General features: G+C 44.1%; 1 protein-coding gene across 2 annotated transcripts in view; it reads left to right on the top strand.

Annotated features, from left to right (window-relative positions):
* RIF1 (replication timing regulatory factor 1) overlaps window positions 1-16,624 on the top strand; it is a 60,982-nt gene that overhangs the window by 4,402 nt on the left and 39,956 nt on the right. For both annotated transcript variants that reach the window (XM_040441363.1, XM_040441364.1), the window contains 13 exons: window positions 947-1,043; window positions 1,767-1,897; window positions 2,044-2,132; window positions 3,547-3,736; window positions 8,520-8,612; window positions 8,700-8,838; window positions 9,308-9,459; window positions 9,955-10,057; window positions 10,452-10,625; window positions 10,705-10,815; window positions 10,944-11,006; window positions 12,748-12,848; window positions 12,937-13,023. In XM_040441363.1, coding sequence (XP_040297297.1) covers window positions 947-1,043; window positions 1,767-1,897; window positions 2,044-2,132; window positions 3,547-3,736; window positions 8,520-8,612; window positions 8,700-8,838; window positions 9,308-9,459; window positions 9,955-10,057; window positions 10,452-10,625; window positions 10,705-10,815; window positions 10,944-11,006; window positions 12,748-12,848; window positions 12,937-13,023 — 1,530 coding nt within the window. The remainder of the gene's footprint in view (window positions 1-946; window positions 1,044-1,766; window positions 1,898-2,043; window positions 2,133-3,546; window positions 3,737-8,519; window positions 8,613-8,699; window positions 8,839-9,307; window positions 9,460-9,954; window positions 10,058-10,451; window positions 10,626-10,704; window positions 10,816-10,943; window positions 11,007-12,747; window positions 12,849-12,936; window positions 13,024-16,624) is intronic.

Below are 16,624 nucleotides of genomic sequence, written 5' to 3'. Positions count from 1 at the left end.
GTTTATGATGGTGGATAAATGATATTGGTGGGAAGACTCGGTGCTGGCAGTGCAGTTTCCTTTAGCATATTGTCTTAGGCTGCATTCACACGTGCGTGGAACACGGTCCGTGTGATACCGGCCTGGATTTCTTCTGAGTGCAGGAGCGCACGGCATCATTGGTTGATATGACGCCGTGCGCTTCCTGCTGCCGCCGCTATACAGTGATACACTGGTATGATCTATATACATCACTGTACAGCGGCGGCAGCAGGAAGCGCACGGCGTCATATCAAGCAATGATGCCGTGCGCTCCTGCACTCAGAAGAAATCCAGGCCGGTATCACACGGACCGTGTTCCACGCACGTGTGAATCCAGCCTTAGGAGATCGCGCTGCTGAAGCCTCTGCTCTTCATACTGAGCGAAGATGACTTCACCCCAGGAAAAGATTCATAGCTGTCCCCTCGGCAAATAGCTGTCAATTTACGTATAATGCACCAGAAGATCTCAGGAATAAGGGGCAGACAAAACAACGAAGGTAAAAAGTGGGACAGCGGTAGTTTGAATATTAATACCGGTGCTTTTATATATAGAGCTTATCCCAGAATGACATGGTAGGTGACGTCTGATTGATGGGGCACCCACCACTGTAACTTCCACCAGTTGTCACTACAGGGGTCCCCTGTGCCCCACTTGAATGGAGCTGAGGTCGAGCTTGCGTTCTGCTGTTCATTACAGACTATTGCATTGCCAGAAATAGGCAATCCAAGTGAGGGCTGCGCTAGGAATAAAACTTTTAAGACCTATATTAAAATATCCACAGGCAATATATTTTGCACCGCATTGCCAGAGATACCTGAACGCTGTACTTTGAACATTGAACAGCAGAACGCAAGCTCGACCTCAGCTCCATTCAATAACCAGCAGTCCCATAGTTATAATAATCTGTGTTTCTTTATCTTTTAGACACACATCAGTCACCAGCATTCTGATCTCAGTAATGCCGCACTTCAGACACTGGGATTTTGTGTTTTTAACAGTACGATAGCATCTGGCATATCAGGTAACGGGACAGAATGTGTGTGTGTATGTCCTTGCACTTTACCTATACAATATATTACTGTCAGTATACATTGCTATAGGTACATTTTGTTGCACCTTAGAACTTCGGGGCTCTCTGGGTGGATCAAATGGTTGCTGATTTGGCCACTTATTTTCTTTGCTGAGCTGACCCTAATAAACCTAGGATAGACATCATGGCTTTCTGTTATGATGGAGCCATGAAGCTATTGCAGTTCCTGACAGAGCCCATTGTTTTTAATGGGGTCACACTATATTGGTAACAGGTATAACGCTGCAGTCCGTTCTGCCAGAAAGCTCGTCAGAGATTTAATGTTATGAAATTAGTTTGCACTTCGTTTGGTGGTAAAAGCAGAATCGCATTATGGATTCCGTTACCACGGACCGTAACTCAATTCTATGACTGAGTGCATAACGTATTTCTGCTTTTACCTCCAAACGAAGTGCAAACTAATTTCAAAATGTGAAATTCGCTCATCTCTAGTCGTCGGAGCCCTATAGTGACGGTGAACTGTACGTAAAGCCACTCTTGTCTATAGACTGCATCTAAACAGTGGGCTTGAATAAAGGAGTCGCTCATCTATCAGTGTAACATGGGTTGGTCAGTTCACAACTGTAAGAATAGAGGGAAATACAGGCTCTTGGTACTGACTGCTCTTCTGTATTTAACATGTGTAACTATAGTCATACATATCTTTTCTTGTAGCATCTGAGGTGCAAGAATTGCTGTCTACCCTTAACAGTATTGCTGTAAAATCAGCCGATAAAAACTCATGCACAAGAGCACTTTGGGTGATTTCAAAACAAAACTTCTCCCCTGAAGAAGTTGGGAAAGTGGTAAGTGTGTGTTGTGTGTTTTTTTTTTTTTTTTTTTTTTTTTTTTTTGTTTTTTTTATATTTATTTTATTACGTTCTTGAAAAAAAAGTCGTGATTATTCAAAATGACCATTTAAATATGAATTGTTCCTGGTTCTGTTTTGTAGGTACCCTCTATACTTTCTACATTAGAAAATGTACTTAAGGATGTGCAGTCACTTGTCATTGCATATGAAGCACTGAATGTCATTATAAGGTAAGAATGTTTTAGTTTTTTTCTTAACATCAACTTTCATTTTGTAGGTCCGGACTGTGGAATTCTTAAAAGTTGTCTCATTGGGAGAAAAATTTGAAGATTGTTAAACTGGTTTTGTAGCCTAGGAAAGATGTAAATTTTTGGAGCAAATTTGTATTTAATTTTTTTTTTTATGATTTTACACCATATACCATGCAATGTGACGAATGGCTTTTTCAGTATTTTGCGGTCTGATTCAAACCAATCCTTTTTATTTTTATTAAAAAATTTTTGTTTCAGTACTGTTTCCGCTTCCGTTCCGTTTGTGATCCATTTTTTGTGGATTGGAAACGGAAGTATACAATAATGTTTAAAGAGTAAGTACATAAAAAAAATTGGGCTGGGCATAAAATTGTAAATAGATCCGCAAAAAACGGAACAGATACGGAAGACATACGGATGTATTCTGTCTTTTTTGCGGAACTATTGACTTGAATGGAGCCATGGAACGTGATTTGCGGGCAATAATAGGACATGTTCTATCTTTGAACGGAAATACGGAATGCATACAGAGTACCTTATGTTGTTTTTGTGGACCCATTGAAGTGAATGGCTACGCAAACGGAACACAAAAACAACGGAACGGAAACTTAAAAAGAAAAACGTTTGTGTGCAAGCGGCCTTACATTGTATAATGTATTTACTTGAATGGGACTTGGGGTACTTTCACGCTAGCGCTTTTCTTTTCCGCTATTGAGTTCCGTCCTAGGGGCTCAATATGGGGAAAAAACTGATCAGTTTTATCCCCATGCATTCTGAATGGAGAACATTCCGTTCAGGATGCATCAGTTCAGTCCCTTTTACGTTTTTTGGCTGGAGAAAATACTGCAGCATGCTGCAGTTTTCTCTCCGGCCAAAAATGCATTAATGCTGGATCCGGCCCCAAGTGTTCCAGCAAAACGGATCCGGAAAAATAAATACTGGATCAGTTACGGATCCGGTATTGCAATGTATTTGTCAGACGGATCGGTCTCACAAATGCGTCTGGATTGCCAGATCCAGAAGGCAGTTCCGGCGACGGAACTGCCTGCTGGAAACCTCTGCCGCAAGTGTGAAAGTAGCCTTAGCTGCACAAAGTCCATGAGACCGATGAACTTGATGTCACTGGTCTAGGAAGAGGCCGCAGCAGCATTTGTCTGCGCCCCACAGCCCCTTCCAACAGCGGATAGGTTACTGTGTTTTCACCCTAACCTATCAGATATTAAGGAGGATAGGTCCTCAATATTCAGATCCCCAAAAACCTATTTTAACCCTGTCTGCGTCCTGATTCATTTATAGTTCAAACAAAAAAGATTCTTAAAGCGTTCCTCAGCCTGCTTCATCTATCTGCTTATATATTATGCAAACCTTGAACGCGGTCATTGTTGTGTTTCAGGCTTTTGGAACAGGCCCCTGCACAGATGACGACAGAGGCTGTTAGATGGGCCAAGTTAATCCTTCCATTAGTCATTCACTCTGCACCAAAGGTTCGGATAAGAGCAGCGACAGGCCTAGAAATTGGAGTACCATTGTTGCTTCAGAAACAGCCGGAGGTGGCAGCTCTTACAGAACAACTCATGACATCTGTGAGTAATCCAAAGCCTGTAAAACGTTATTTCCATCCGATAATTTTTATTAATAGCTTTTAATATATATACCATTATAGAATAAAGTACAGAATGTGTCCTACACACTGTGTTCATATGATTAGAGAACAATTTCCTTCAGATAACGAAAACCGTTACCATTATAACTGTGCTCTAAAGCCCCCCCTCCCCCCACACACTTCAGCATTGACCGACTGTTTAAGGCCCCTTGCAGACGAGCGTGTCCGGATGCGTCCCGGTGCATTGCGGCAAACCCGAGCGAGTAGGTACGCAATTGCAGTCAGTTTTGACTGCGATTGCGTTCCGATGTTCAGTTTTTATCGCGTGGGTGCAATGTGTTTTGCACGCGCGTGATAAAAAACTGACTGTGGTACCCAGACCAGAACTTCTTCACAGAAGTTCAGGTTTGGGATAGTTGTAGTGTAGATTGTATTATTTCCCCTTATAACATGGTTATAAGGGAAAATAATAGCATTCTGAATACAGAATGCTTAGTACAATAGGGCTGGAGGGGTTAAAAAAAAAAAATTAACTCTCCTTAATCCACTTGTTCGCGCTGTCGGCATCTCTTCTGTCTTGTTCTGTGAGGAATAGAACCTTTGATGTCAATACGCTCATCACGTGGTCCGTCACATGACCTGGATCATGTAACTGACCATGTGATGAACGTAGTGACATCATCAAAGGTCCTATTCTCCTGTAGGTTTAAAGGGAGAAATTCAGGAAGCATGTGGTTGTTCCATAAGGGAGTAAACTCTGACTCCGATAACTCCTCTGAATTGTATAGATTTTTCCCATACTTTCCTTGTCAGCTGCACAAGCGTATTACGTTTATCCACTAGCGGTATTCCTGACCCTTCTAGCACCCACAGGAGCTCCCTTCCACCCAGTTTATGACTTAATATTTGGCCAGTCATGTCCATTGTGCCCAGATCTATCCAACCCCTAAAGTTTTGACATTTTGCCGCCAAGTAATATGTCCAGGGATTTCACACCCGCTGATTTCACATGTTGTAAGGTTTCCGGTTTAATTCTAGGGTGACCTCTCCTCCTCCATACCAACTCCCAGAAAATGGAATTGATTTTCTGGAACTTATCTAGTGATATCCAAACCGGGGCATTGTGTAGGACATATAATAGTTGAGGCATCATGGTCACTTCTAGGCGGTTAACTCTCCGCACCACGGACTGGAACGATTTACACCATGTCCTGGACTTGCGTCTAAACTCGGCAAGCGTTGGTGTTAGATTCAGCTCCTCAAAGTCCTCCAGGCGGGGCGAGATGTTAATCTCCAAATATTTAATAGTTTTAACACAGGGAATATTGTCCTCTATAGCAGTTGTCGAGGAGATTTGACCGTCCAGAAACATAAATGCTGACATGCCAGTTTATAGTCAAACCGGACAGCTCACCGACTCTAGCAATCGGCGACATGGTCTCCTTTGTTATGGACCGATCCATATTGGAAGCCCTGTACCGCTGGAGAGCTATGTATTGCTGCCGCAAGTGGTTCAATCGCTATTGCAAACAATAAGGGGGACAGTGGACACCCCTGACGGGTCCCTCTAGCTAACCTAAAGAATGAAGAGACACCCCCCCCCCCCCCATTGGCTCTAATGTGTGCTCTTGGATCTGAATTTAGTGTTTGCACCCACTTAATAAAACTGACCAAAGCCCATTGCATGTAACGTACACCACAAAAATCCCCATTCCACACTATCGAATGCCTTAGCGGTGTCAAGTGATAAGATTGCCCTATCTCTCCCATTGTCTGCCCCAAACTGTAGGCTGGTGAAGACCCTACATATGTTAATAGAAGTGGATATTTGGGTCATAAACCCCGTCTGATCTGAGTGTATTATGGACAATATCACTTTGGATAGTCTCATCGCAAGGGCCTTGGCCAGTATCTTGACGTCCTCTGCAAGCAACGAAATAGGCCTATAGGAGTCCGGAAATTTGGGATCCTTCCCTGGCTTAGGTATCGCCACAATGAGTGCTTCCTGCATTGATTTCAGAAGAGAGCCCACTTCTAGGGAGTGCTGGAAAACCTCCCGCAAAACTTTTTTATATACCTCGATCGGAAGACCGTCGGTACCTGGAGCCTCACATTTGACATGGTATTTAATGCTGCATCTAATTCTTCCAAGCTTATTGTGGCGTCTAACATTTCCCTATTCTCCAGCGCTAATTTGTACCGATCAATCCTGTCCAGAAATTCCACTATCTCCACCTCTGAGCAGGAGGTCTTAGATGTATATAAAGAGGAATAAAAGTTCTCCAAGATCTCCCCTGTACTTCAGAGTTCAGTGATGCAGGATGACCCCTGCTGGGCCTTGGAAATGACTGAAAGTAAATGCCCTACTCTTTCTCCTTCTGCGAAGAAGAGTCTTATGTAAAATTCTGTCTGCCACTTGAAGCAAATGACCTTTCAAAAGTGTATACTAGAGGTCGATGAGGGAGCTGAAACAAATGTCGATTCAGCTTCCTTTTACCTTTTCAGGCATGCCGACATCCACTTCCCTAGAATGGGATTTATGCCTACAAATTGGATCAATATCCCTCTTTAAAAAGCCTTTTATAGCATCCCAAATAGTATGTGTTGATGCCGTATCTGCGTTAAAAGAAAACAAATTCCCTCAATGCACCCTCAACGTCCTTCATATCGCCCAGAACTTGCAGTCAGAAAGCATTACACCTCCACGTCTTGGGTCCCGACCTAGTACCAATAGACAAGGATAGTTCTACCTTCAAAGGGGAGTGATCCGAAAGGGATCTAGGGAGGTATTCCGCAGAATGTATTAATGGAAACATGTTAGCTAAGACCAAATCAATTCTCGATGGAGAGGAGTAAGTGGACGAACTACATGAATACCTGCGCTCCTCTGGGTGCTGTAATCTCCAAATATCTAACAAACCTACCTCTGTCATAATGTTATAAAGAGGAGATGATCCTGGCTGTCTACCGATACTGAGCGCTCTACATCTATCCACCCCCTCGTCCGGCACATTATTAAAATAGCCTATTATCAACCAAGGAATCCCTGCACATTGAGCCAAGATTATCTAATACAAGTCTCAAGGAAAAAGCTGAACAAAATAGTAAAGCGACTCTTCCACCGGATCTTCTTATCTCCAGGTACCAGCGTCCTTTTGTCTTCAGTTGGTTCTCGTGTAGATCTAGCCATTTCAGCGCCTCCTCCGGATCGTCAAAAAAAATGCGTGGTCCCCATGGCCGCCACCCTCAGTTTTGCCGGGAACATCATGGAGTATGGAATTTGAAGAATCCGCAATCTCCTTTTGATAACCAGAAAACGCTCCCTTTTTTTTTTTTTTTTTTTTTGTGGACTTAGGTGGAATAATCCAGAAAGAATGAAATCCGTACTCCATTAATCTGGATGATCACGGGTTTGTCTCAATATAGTGTCTGTCTTTGTCATGAAGTATTTTAGCAAGAATCGGACGGGGTGGTCTCCCTGGGGGGAGCGGTCTCGAGGGCACCCTGTGCACCCGTTCCACAGCATGTTGAGATAAGCCCTTGTTTTGGAACTTTTGCGATATCCACTTCTCAATATAGTCAGTAGCGTTTACTCCTTCTGCTTTTTTGGGGACGCCCACAATTCTGATGTTGTTGCGTCGCGACCTATTCTCCAGATTGTCTGTTTTGGCGAACAGAGCAGCAATATCACGAGCGGTCGTCTTGGCTGCCATTTTGAGAGGACCTATTTCATCTTCCAGGCCAGACACCCTTTTTTCCACTTCAGTGGTTCTCTGCAATTTTATGTCAACCATTCCTTATAAGCAATAAATCTTCTTCTCTTAAGCTCCCCACTTGCAAAGATAGGGATTTGAGTGTTGTTAGTGTGCCACTGCCGACATAACCTCCTTTTTAGAGTCGGTTCCTTCTCAGAAGAAACATGGCCTTCCCTGGCAGCCCTTGTTTGCTTACCATGCGTTGTATGTGCCCGGGCACCATAATCTCTAATTTCTTCTTCCGAAGACCTCCTCCCCTCATCTGACTATTTTAATCCGCCATCATCTCGTCTCTGTGCAGCTCCCTTCCCTCCTCTGAGCTGCGCAGCTCTATCGCGACTCGGCCTCTCTTGTGGGTCCTCCCCTTCTTCCTCACCGGTGCCATGTTGTGGCTGTATCTCGCGCTCCGGTCTGGGCGCTGATTTGGCCTTCCTGGGTGTTATTCTTTGCTCCAGAGGACTTCTTTCTGTTGCCCCGCAAGTCTCACCCCTCTGTTGCTGTTTCAGCGTGCGAAGTACAGATACCGTGGATGTTTGTCAGGATATCGGCAGGAGCGCTTGCATGTGCATCTCGCACCATGCCGCGTCAGGCCACCACCCCCTCGTTATTTTCACCTTTTGTTGGGAAAGTGTAGTGCTGTTTTTGTTTTTTGTCTGCTAGGTTCTGCTCCTGCAAGTGCACTGGAAGCAGAGCTCCATAAAGCGCTGTCGGCACTTTGCAGCTTCACAGCCGCCCCCCCCTTTCCCTACTCTGACATCTTTGGTGGTACTCTAAGGGACCACAACAGTTGTCCCAAAGAGCGGGGGCTATGTAGCGGCTCAGGTCGGGTAAGACTTCACAACGATAACCCACTTCAAGTGCACTTGAGGAGCAGAACTTGGAAGAATAAAAGTTTATATTCACACTGCTCCTGATGAATAAAGCTGCACAGAACCATTCCCCAGCCGTTTGGTCAGAACGGCTTTGTCTCTTTGCCCTAATAACACTGTCGATTCTCTTTTTGTGCAGAAAATTATTTCTGAGCTCCACAAACTCTTCACAAGTAAGAATGAGACGTACGTGCTGAAGCTGTGGCCCTTGTTTGTGAAGCTCTTGGGGAAGGTAATGGCTGGTAACAATTTGGGTCAGTCTAGATGGGCGACTCATCGGTTTACAGTGATATATTTTGTTTTTTGTTTTTCCTTTCAGACACTGCATCGCAGCGGCAGCTTTATTAACTCTTTGCTGCAGTTGGAAGAACTAGGCTTTCGCAGTGCAACCCCAGCTGTGAAGAAAATTGCATTTATCGCTTGGAAAAGTCTTATTGACAACTTTGCATTGAATCCTGGTAATCTTAGTAATATCTGTTTAGTAATCCTACGAAGAAGTAATGCAGCCAACCTAGCCTGGCACAGCTAAGAATGTGGATAGAAACTTAGTATGACTTTTCTGTTGCATATATAGTGACAACATATTTCAGTGTTGTACTGAGACGGATCAGGCGCTATCGAAATTGGGCCAGTTAATGTATCATTATGTTCCTGAGGAGCTGGGGGCCTGGATGTCCATAGAATGCTTGGTTGTGCCAAGTCCTTCAGTGGCTTTGCTGATAGAAAAGGAGGTCCTGTGAGGCCTCCTATGATGCTTATACTTCCTGATAGGGTTTTATTATTTAGGTGGGACAGCCTTTACCTTGGAGCGTTCAGGTATTTTGTTAATCTGGCAATGAGTCTACAGCTCCCGCAGGATAAGATGGGCAATAACGATTGGTTGTATTCGTTTTTGTGACTTCATGTAAATGTTCTCTGTTTTTTCAGATATACTCTGCAGTTCAAAGCGAATAAAACTACTTATGCAGCCATTAAGTTCTATCAATGTTAGAACTGAGCTTTTGGCTCTCACAAAAGTCGAGGTCTGGTGGTATCTTCTACTGCGTCTTGGCTCTCAGCTGCCTACTCACTTTGAACAGGTAAACTAACCTCTGTTGGTCTTCTAACCTGGGCTATAAGGAGGCTTGTGTAGTAATATTTGGGCTATAGATATTGATGACCTATCCTCAGGATAGGTTATCATGATCAGAACAGCCAGGTACAGCACCCCTGTCTATCGGCTGTTTGAAGGGGCTGCGGTGCTAGTGCAAGATCGGCGTCCTCCTCAGTGTTCACCTGCACATGGTCTCCCCATGTAGAAGAAGTGCTGTGTAACTACAGCCTTTTCAACACCTTCAAACAGCTGGTCGGTTGGGTGTCAGGAGTCAGACCCCCGCTGATCTGATATTGTTGACTGTTTAAAATACCATTCAATCAATATTTTAACTCCTTGTTCTGTGGTGTTTTTTTATTTTTATTTTTTTATTTGTTTAGATTTTAAGGCAATTTTTATGGGAGTTGAAGAAATTGTATTTTGGTTCAAATTGGGGTAGATGACTTGCTAAGCCAGAAGTAATGTTTCCATCTTTGTTCAGGTCTGCCTGCCTCTCATTCAGAGCGCTTTAAGTGTAGACTGCCCTTCAACACCATTGCGTTCAGGCAACCAGAGTCTGGCGTCTTCAACACCCCTTCAGAAAGGTAAGCACTGCAATGATGTGCATCATCTGTCATCTCACCATATCCAAGACCAGACCAAATTCTTACTTTGAATCAATGTTGGGAAAATAAAAATGACAAAGTAAATTTTATTAAAGGAGTTCAAAGTTCTATGACAAATATTGCAAAATTGGCAGCACTGTACAAGGCTTACAGATTTCTTATGGAGACTGTATAATGTCTTCAGTAAGCATCTAGTGGTGGCTGCCAGAGGGCAGTTGGACCTCCACCGGTCAGACTCCTATGACCTTTCCCGTGGTTAAGAGGGCTATAGATCTTGGGGCAACCCTTTAAGTCTCTACATAGTTGATGAGGTAATAACTGAAATACAATTTACTATAGTTTTATAGATGACTCTACTCTCTCTTGGTTTTAGGAAGCTTCCCCTTTGGCAGTCCAGCGACCCCAAAAATAAACTTGAATTCCAGCCTTCTGGCGACTGTTGCGTTTCCATCAGTTCACCTCTTGGGCATTGAGATGATGCTCCATTTCCTCCTGGGTCCAGAGGTTGTTCAGTTTGCTGCTCGGCACAAGCTTGTGCTTAGTCTAGGTATGTGTGTGGATCTTTGCATGTGTTATGGTAATTATTCCATGCTCTTCAACTGGATCTTACTAAAACTGTTGTGCAGAGCCCCTCCAGCATCGCCTGATCAACAGCCCGTCGTTCTTCAGTAAACATGTGAGCACGCTGCTTGGTGCTGTACAGGATGGATTCATTACCATAGGAAAAGATGCTTCAGGTGAACAACTCCTAACTCTTTCCTTCCGCTCTGATAACAGAGTCACTATTTGATAAAAGGTTGGGGGGGCTTGTATCTTTTCAGTGTGTATCTTTGTAATTTATTCATTGTGTTTCTTCCCCTCCCAGGAGCTGTCCTTCATGCTGTGTGGAAGGACATGATAGAATTTGTAAAGGCATCAATGGAAACGGGTACTTTTACATATTATTTTTTTTTTTTATATATATATATTTTTTTTTAACCTCCTGTGGAAGACAATGATTGGCTTGTTAGAGTTAAAGGGGTATCCTGGTTATATTAAGTTATCACCTTGCCATAGGATAGCTGATAACTATTAGATCCATGGGGACCCTACTTCTGAGGCAATCGCTGATCACAAGGACTTTGTCCTGTACCCTATAGCACTCCACCTCCCCCCAAAAAATAATGCGTTCCCTTTGGAATGAATGGAACGGCTGCACTCGTGTCCAATCGGGGGCTCCACGGGGTATGGCTCCTGTTCTCATTATCAATGGGGGTCATCAACCGTAGAACCCCCACTGATATAATACTTATCCCCTATTCACAGGACAGGTGATATCTTAATATAACCAGGATACCCCTTTAAGGTGCATTCACACTTTATTTACAATGATTGTTTGGCGTGTCCTCTGGGAAAACCATGAAGCAGTGTCAGATCCATTGAATGACTTCTGTAGCCTGTTATGACAGAGACATGTCTGCTTGCATCAAGATACCAAATATGAAAATAGCCTTACTTGCTCTCTGCGTCATCAGTTTACCATTATGTGAGTTGTGATCTGGGAGAGCATACAGAGAATCCAGGTATATCGGTCTCCTAATCAGTGCCTGTCAGTATGTGTGCCTCCTTGCCATGACTGCCCCCAAGATCAGTGCACATGGTCAGGATATTAAAGGGGTTGGCCAGTTTACAAATGGCATTTCTCAAAATGTAATATATGCTCCATACAAGCAGACATGACTTTATTGTGTCCGCTGGAATCGGCAGAGAAAACATACTTACCTGGCATTTTCTCTATCCATGGGCTGCAAGATGGCAGCGGTCTCATGACTTGTTCCACAGACTGTTCCTAGCCAATAGTATTTCTGCGCAGGTGCTTAACGGGAAGTAGATGTGCCAGGCACGTTTGCAGATATAAGGTAATTCTGCTGTCTGCATCTGCACATGTGTTGGATACGTTCTATTGCCTTTCTGCGCCTGAGCTGGGAGACATTACAAAGTCGTATATACTTGTATGGGAGTTGTTTGACATTGAGAAATGCCATTGTTCGTTGGTACGTTTTGCACATGCAGCAGCTGATCTGGCAGGTTATTCCAGCAGAGAACAGCCTGCCAGATTCTGTAGTTTACCACCGGTTTCTCCATGGACTATAATGGGGGTCTCTCAGGCCACTTTCCGGCATAAATGCTGGGTTTCGGGCAGACAAAAAGCCATTCCATGCAACGGTTTTGTCCAGCTGACAGCCGGCAATTATGCCAGATATGCTGCAGATACGAACGTACCCTAAATTGTCCTGCCCCATTAGTTAGTTGGAGTGCTGCATGCCATGGTTACAAAGGTATATAAAAAGTTTTGTAATAGTTTTACTAATCTATAAGTTTACACTAAACATCTTGAAGGGGTATTCCGGTTGTTTGCAGAGTACAGCACTTGGCTATATCCGGAATTCCCATAGAAATGAATAGAGCCGTCCACGTGTGATTGGCCGCCCCCTTCATTGCAGGGGGGTTACCAGGGTTCCTGCAGTCGGACCCCCACCGATCTAATAGTTATCTCCTAAATTGGAATACCCCTTTTAAACATTAATGATTACAAGGTTCTCTTCCGACTTGCAGCTGCTCCTTATCCTAAAATTGTTTCCCTATTAAAATGTGCTTTGTTTCTACGTTTTTATTGAAATCGCTGATAGGAAGCAAGAAGGAAAGGCAAGGCTCAGAAGTGCTGACGTTTTTGCTGCAAGCTTTGAAAAACATTATTGTATCCAATGCTCTTCAAGTGGAGAAGTGCCTGGTAAGCACAGAAGAGAAGTGATGGGTCTCCTATATTTATTTCAGTATTCAGATTTTATTATATGAAATTGTTTTCCCTGCTTCAACAGTGTCTGCTTGAGTGCACCGTGAAGGGACTACCTCAGAAAGTGCTGGCGTCTGCAGCTTATCAGGTGGCAAATATGGATCTTCTTAATGTAAGAAAGTATTAGGTGTTTGCCACTTCAGCGTTGTTTGGTTTAACCTGTTGCACCTATAAGTAAAGGACCATTAACTCTAAAATAACAGCTTGGTTTTTGATCTGGCCATTGATGTTTTTGGCATATTGTAGGGCAGATTAGTCTGAGTGTGTACACTGCTCTGTCCATTCATCAAATGGAAGTTAAACACTCCTAAACTCGAGGGCAGAGATCCATGTCCTGCTCGCTTTTACCTGATGCAGCGGGTGTCAAGGAACCCGAGCTCCCACGATCGATGGGATTTTAGCGATTGATACACCATGAATGTCAGTGGTCAGTTTACCCTTTTAAATACTAAAGTGTTATCTTCTCTAATTGATCTATAATGGGCAGAACTGAAATGCCACATAACAGACCAGTGTGGCGCTGTTTTTCTAAGCTTGGACAAAATCTTGTTTCACACTTTCACATTGAACGCCCAAACCCCACAGCGTCGATAGATGTTTAAAATGCTGTCTTTTTGCGTCCGTGTGTGTAATAGACCTTTAAGGCTGGATTAAAGAGGACCTTTCATGGGTCCAGACATTATGAAATAACTAGCAGGTTATGTAGGGGCATAGTGCAGGGATGTAATATCGCTTACTAGTGTCCGTTCGGCGCCCCGTTCGCCCGCTGTGCCCCCCATTTACTTTTTGCTGCCTGGTATGCTAATGAATAGCATCGGTACAGGGAGGAGGAGACTGCACTGTCTCTCAATGGGCGTTTCCTTCTCCCGGGCTGTAGCGCCGTCCAATCGCAGCGGAGAGCGTCACAGCCAGGGAGAAAAACAAAACCTCTCCTTCTCCTTGGCTGCAATTGGACTGCGCTACAGCCAGGGAGAAGGAGACGCCCATTGAGAGACAGTGCAGTCTCCTCCTCCCTGTACCGATGCTATTCTTTAGCATACCAGGTGGGAAAAGTGAACAGGGGGCACAGCGGGGCGAACTGGACGCCGTACAGACACTAGTAAGCGATATTACAACCCTGCACTATGCCCTACATAACCTGCTAGTTATTGCATAATGTCTGGACCCATGAAAGGTCTTCTTTAGAGGCTGCTGTTTTAGCCAGTTAGAAGTGGTGATGATGGCATGTTGACTTCACAGCTCTTTTGGAAAATTTTATGTGCAATGGCTTTAACCTTTTCACTAGAAGGGAAATGCAGTCCATTGACTGTGTGGATGGTGGTGTCAAGCTCACTACATAGTTACAACACCCCTGGCTGTTTAACCACCCCCGGACCGCTGTACGCACAGACGCGTCCTGGAGGTGGTTGATTCATTCCTCCTGGACGCGCCGGCGCGTCCTCTCGCGATGGCTGAGATTTCCTGTGAACGCGCGCACACAGGCAGGCGCGCGCGCTCACAGGAACGGAAGGTAAGAAAGTGGATCTCCAGCCTGCCAGCGGCGATCGTTCGCTGGCACGCTGATGTGATTTTTTTAACCCCTAACAGGTATATTAGACGCTGTTATGATAACAGCGTCTAATATACCTGCTACCTGGTCCTCTGGTGGTCCCCTTTGTTTGGATCGACCACCAGAGGACACAGGTAGCTCAGTAATATGTTGCACCACACTACACTACACTACACCCCCCCCCCCCCCCCTGTCACTTATTAACCCCTTATTCACCCTTGATCACCCCTGATCACCCCATATAGACTCCCTGATCACCCCCCTGTCATTGATCACCCCCCTGTAAAGCTCCATTCAGACGTCCGCATGATTTTTACGGATCCACTGATAGATGGATCGGATCCGCAAAACGCACACGGACGTCTGAATGGAGCCTTACAGGGGCATGATCAATGACTGTGGTGATCACCCCCCTGTCATTGATCACCCCCCTGTCATTGATCACCCCTCTGTAAGGCTCCATTCAGACATTTTTTTGGCCCAAGTTAGCGGAATTTTTATTTTTTTTTCTTACAAAGTCTCATATTCCACTAACTTGTGTCAAAAAATAAAATCTCACATGAACTCACCATACCCCTCACGGAATCCAAATGCGTAAAATTTTTTAGACATTTATATTCCAGACTTCTTCTCACGCTTTAGGGCCCCTAGAATGCCAGGGCAGTATAAATACCCCACATGTGACCCCATTTCGGAAAGAAGACACCCCCAGGTATTCCGTGAGGGGCATATTGAGTCCATGAAAGATTGAAATTTTTGTCCCAAGTTAGCGGAAAGGGAGACTTTGTGAGAAAAAAATAAATAAAATCAATTTCCGCTAACTTGTGCCAAAAAAAAAAAATTTCTATGAACTCTCCATGCTCCTCATTGAATACCTTGGGGTGTCTTCTTTCCAAAATGGGGTCACATGTGGGGTATTTATACTGCCCTGGCATTCTAGGGGCCCTAAAGTGTGAGAAGAAGTCTGGAATATAAATGTCTAAAAATGCCCTCATAAAAGGAATGTGGGCCCCTTTGCGCATTTAGGCTGCAAAAAAGTGTCACACATGTGGTATCGCCGTACTCAGGAGAAGTTGGGGAATGTGTTTTGGGGTGTCATTTTACATATACCCATGCTGGGTGAGAGAAATATCTTGGCAAAAGACAACTTTTCCCATTTTTTTTTTTTTATACAAAGTTGGCATTTGACCAAGATATTTATCTCACCCAGCATGGGTATATGTAAAATGACACCCCAAAACACATTCCCCAACTTCTCCCGAGTACGGAGATACCACATGTGACACTTTTTTGCAGCCTAGGTGGGCAAAGGGCCCCACATTCCAAAGAGCACCTTTCGGATTTCACAGGTCATTTACCTACTTACCACACATTAGGGCCCCTGGAAAATGCCAGGGCAGTATAACTACCCCACAAGTGACCCCATTTTGGAAAGAAGACACCCCAAGGTATTCCGTGAGGGGCATGGCGAGTTCCTAGAATTTTTTATTTTTTGTCACAAGTTAGTGGAAAATGATTTTTTTTTTTTTTCTTACAAAGTCTCATATTCCACTAACTTGTGACAAAAAATAAAAACTTCCATGAACTCACTATGCCCATCAGCGAATACCTTGGGGTGTCTTCTTTCCAAAATGGGGTCACTTGTGGGGTAGTTATACTGCCCTGGCATTCTAGGGGCCCAAATGTGTGGTAAGGAGTTTGAAATCAAATTCTGTAAAAAATGACCAGTGAAATCCGAAAGGTGCTCTTTGGAATATGGGCCCCTTTGCCCACCTAGGCTGCAAAAAAGTGTCACACATCTGGTATCTCCGTACTCAGGAGAAGTTGGGGAATGTGTTTTGGGGTGTCATTTTACATATACCCATGCTGGGTGACATAAATATCTTGGCAAAAGACAACTTCCCATTTTTTTATACAAAGTTGGCATTTGACCAAGATATTTATCTCACCCAGCATGGGTATATGTAAAGACACCCCAAAACACATTCCTCAACTTCTCCTGAATACAGAGATTCCAGATGTGTGACACTTTTTTGCAGCCTAGGTGGGCAAAGGGGCCCATATTCCAAAGAGCACCTTTCGGATTTCACTCGTCATTTTTTACAGAATTTGATTTCAAACTCCTTACCACACATTTGGGCCCCTAGAATGCCAGGGCAGTATA

The sequence above is a fragment of the Bufo bufo genome, chromosome 7, assembly GCF_905171765.1.
Source record: "Bufo bufo chromosome 7, aBufBuf1.1, whole genome shotgun sequence".
NCBI classification, from domain to species: domain Eukaryota; kingdom Metazoa; phylum Chordata; class Amphibia; order Anura; family Bufonidae; genus Bufo; species Bufo bufo.
The sequence above is the reverse complement of the archived record's forward strand: the minus strand, read 5'-3'. Positions and strand labels throughout refer to the sequence as shown.